The sequence below is a fragment of the Atta cephalotes genome (genome assembly GCF_000143395.1).
Source record: "Atta cephalotes unplaced genomic scaffold scaffold02696, whole genome shotgun sequence".
Classification (NCBI taxonomy): Eukaryota; Metazoa; Arthropoda; class Insecta; order Hymenoptera; family Formicidae; genus Atta; species Atta cephalotes.
The window spans coordinates 1-2,065 of NW_012132760.1; the positions used below are offsets into that span (position 1 = coordinate 1).

A 2,065-nucleotide genomic window follows, 5' to 3' on the forward strand; every position below is an offset into this window, starting at 1 on the left:
AGAGAGAGAGAGAGAGAATTAGTGGTAATAAATTATAACTCACGTTGCCTAGCAAGACACCAATAAAGCAGAATCGTAAAACATTATTTATATACATTACAGTAAAGGTTAAAGACAGTAATTCTTTTAGCATTGACATTAAGCTGAAAGAAAATGTATAATGTATTCTTAAAGCCCTAAATTAAATAACATAATAAAAGTAGATTTAAATATAAACTTTATCAAAGCAAATTTAAAATACAATTTAATCGAATAATCTAATTATATAAGAACTAATTTGTCATATTACTTAATCATTATATTATATTTATGTTTTTTCTATCTACAATTATTAGAAACAACATACTTGAATAAACTTTGAGATACCTACTATATCACCTCATTGTGATATTGGCAGAGTGCTTTAATTTCTGTTTCTTTTTTTCGATAAGATGTAGAGAGATGTCCTTTTTGATATTCATCATCTTCATTTTCTTCTTGAAATATCATTGCAATTTTTTCCGCAATGTATCGATACTGCGCAGTTATCATTAAAATCAAATGCACTGTATATATTTCCGCACTAACTTTCTTTATGAACGAATATACCATGCCGAGCAGTATAAACAGGCCTCCTGATAGAAAGACTTTAAGCGGGAATGGTTGCTTAGAAAAACCAGCAGGTACTCTGTAATCTTCATAATAAAATAGATTCTTTTCGAATATTACTAAAAATGTTATAAGATGCCACGCTATTATCGACATCGTGCCAGTGGTCCAATAAAAATTAAGTGGGGCCTTTATCGGATTTAGAGTCTCTGTCACGATATTTTTCATAGTTTCATCAGCAGTATGCAGCATCCGATTCAGTTTTTGGATTAATAGAAGCATCAGATCTTTACGAGCGTAAATTCGCCAAATCATGAAAAACATTTCTATTGTTTCTACAAAGCAGATGAGGCTGTCTTTTATAGCCTTCTCCATTGATACGTACATGCATCCAGGTATCATCATGATCGTTACAGCTATTTCTAATATCCATACAAAGACACTGTACATCCTCCAAAAGAACGAAATAGGTGAATCATGGCCGACCATCGGTAGCAGATTGCCCGTGAGCACATTCAACCAAACGTTTAAAGGATTCACGTTTTGAAAATCCATGCTTACGATGTTGTCAATTAAAATTGGAGAATTGAAAAAGTTACAGAGGTACCATTTTTTTTCTTTTAAAAAATAATTTGTTACTAATACAAATTACCGAATTCTGAAAAGTAATACGTTATAGCTGTTTAAAAAAAGTACTTAGAAACTATAAAGAATCGTTTTTTTTAAGTAAATTTTTATATTAATTTTTGTAATTTTTTGCATTATTTTAAATATACAAAAGAATCTTATACATTTTTAACATTATTAAGTTTTATTTATTACACTATATAAACATCCACTTATATACGCTATATTATTTATAGCTATATTATTTATAGCTTTTTATTATTAATTGATGTATACATTTGGAATCAAAATTATGGGATTAATATTAAGATATGTTCATATCTTAATATTAATCCCATAATATCAAAACATTTTAATTTAATTCCTAATACAAATTTACACACATGAGTGTGAATAATTATCAGAAATAAAGATATATTCCAATCATAAAAAATAATCACACTGATTATTCACTGATTATTTAACACTTTTGGTCGGCTCATATAGTGATAAGTAAGTGTAATGACATTATTGATATTATTAACCACAAATTATATTTTTTCGGTAAATTCAATTTCGATAAACGCATTTCAATAAATGAGATGTGAATTTTATAGCGGTTCCAATGGAATCAATTGCGTAGATGATGTTTCCGCATTGAGAATAACCGCACTGTGATTGCTGTCGGAATTTTATGCACAATGAATAAGTCCATTTGTACTTGTTTTGACTTATTTTGACTTAAAACTCTCTTCGTCTCTTTTAAAGCGAAAGAGAGACAGGGACAGACAGATAGACAGGCAGACAGAGAAAGAGAGAGAGAGAGAGAGAGAGAGAGTAGTTTAAGCTTGTACTTAAAGTACAAAGTAAC

The 2,065-nt window shown here is 29.2% G+C and overlaps 1 protein-coding gene across 1 annotated transcript; it reads right to left on the reverse strand.

Annotated features, from left to right (window-relative positions):
* Nucleotides 1-708: 708 nt before the first annotated feature.
* Nucleotides 709-1,143, reverse strand: LOC105625547 (the record flags this gene model as incomplete). The annotated part of the gene is made up of 1 exon (XM_012206869.1): nucleotides 709-1,143. A coding segment is annotated over exon 1 (435 nt), but the record flags the coding sequence as incomplete, so codon positions are not given.
* Nucleotides 1,144-2,065: the final 922 nt, after the last annotated feature.